The 1,665-nt window shown below is 37.2% G+C and overlaps 1 protein-coding gene across 1 annotated transcript; it reads right to left on the bottom strand.

Annotated features, from left to right (window-relative positions):
- Window positions 1–553: 553 nt before the first annotated feature.
- LOC104608320 (uncharacterized) lies at window positions 554–1,192 on the bottom strand. The gene has a single exon (XM_010274268.1). It carries the CDS (start codon window positions 1,190–1,192, stop codon window positions 554–556), a length of 639 nt encoding a protein of 212 aa, XP_010272570.1.
- Window positions 1,193–1,665: the final 473 nt, after the last annotated feature.

Below are 1,665 nucleotides of genomic sequence, written 5' to 3'. Positions count from 1 at the left end.
ATAAATCAAGTGTGTTCAAAGCAAAAGTAAGAGCAAAATTTATACCTGCATAATCTTCATAATTAGCAAGGCTAGCATGGTTACTGTTGACAATCATCTTCCCTTTGAGCAGCTTTGCAAGTTCTTGTTGAATGAAGCTGGATAGTTGTTCTGTATCTTTCTCAGTCTTGTCAGCTAGCAAATCAAGTGTTGACTCAGTAGAATTGGCGGCATTAGCTCTCTTAGCTGCTCTCTGATCCTTCAAGGTTTTATACCAATCAGGATAGCCATGTATTTTGAAGCAAGTCTCCCTTGTGTGTCCATTCCTGTTGCAATGATCACAAAATTGGATTTCCTTTTCTTTTTTGCTAAAATCAGACTTCTTGTAACTTTCTCTCCCTTCCCCTGGCTTTCGTGCATCTTTCTTGTAGTTCAGATTTCCCTGAGGCTTTGCAAATAAGGTTGTGCTCTCATTATTATTAGTAAATGTCATCTGGACTGCTTTCTGTTTCTCTACCTTCTGTAGCATAGAATATGCTTTGTTAACAGATGGTAATGGCTCCATGAGAAGAATCTAGTCCTTTGCATTGTCAAAACTATCGTTAAGCCCCATCAGAAACTGCATTAGCCTATTTGATTCAGTAATATCTGACATTAACCTTGCTGCACCACATTCACAATGAGGAATAGGCTGTAGGCAGTTCAACTCATCCCAAAATCTTTTCAATCTTGTATAATACTGAGCCACAAACATGTTGTTTTGAGAGATTGTGCTTATTTCTCTCTGCAATTGATAAAGCATTGGACCATTTCTCTCTCCATATCTTTCTTGCGACTCATCCCATAATTCTTTGGCAGATCCAGAATATAAGAAAGCCTCAGCAATTTCTTTCGACATTGAGTTCAAAATCCATGAAATTACCATGCAATTCACTCTATTCCATTGTTTATATAGAGGTGATTCCTTTTCAAGTTTCTCACAACTTCCATCAATAAACCCTAGCTTAACCTTTGCTTCAAGTGCAATCATCATCGATTTGCTCCAAGTTAGGAAATTATTACCTGTCAGTGGAGTAGAGACCAAAATCATCCTTGGATGATCAAAACTTTGCAAGTAAAGAGGATCTCCATTGTTAAGATCCTTCGACAAATCTCTGTTCTCTCCATTGATCACTTGATCCAATCTAGGAGAATCTCCTTGATTCTCAGCCATTATCGATTATTCAAGCTCAAGAGTAACAATTGATTCAATCAAGATTCAAGAGTATCCACAACACCAGATCTTGAAGCTCTGATACCATGAACAGTTCGAAACCAGAAAAAAAAAGAAGAGAAACTTTTCATTCATCAAAAAAACTTTCTACTAATAGTAGCTTACATGAGCTTATTTACAAAACCAAGAGACTAACAGAAAGAATAACAAACTTTGTAACTAACAGAAAGAATAACAACAAAATGCTAGCTCACTAAAACTAACTAACGAATTCTCTAACTCACTTAATAGAATCAATAACTAACTAAATGAGCTACACTAAAATTACAGCAGTTGTACATCCCCCCTCAAGTTGGAGTAGGATTGAGATCAGCCATGCCCAACTTGGACAGTAGCTTGAAAAACTGAGGGCCTGAAAGAGATTTAGTGAATAAATCTGCCGGCTGCTAATGTGTAGAGATGTGCTGAGGAGA

This window comes from Nelumbo nucifera, chromosome 1 (assembly GCF_055504915.1).
Source record: "Nelumbo nucifera cultivar China Antique chromosome 1, China Antique-T2T, whole genome shotgun sequence".
Taxonomy (NCBI): Eukaryota; Viridiplantae; Streptophyta; class Magnoliopsida; order Proteales; family Nelumbonaceae; genus Nelumbo; species Nelumbo nucifera.
Note: the sequence above shows the minus strand (reverse complement) of the source record. Positions and strands in the feature narration are given on the sequence as shown.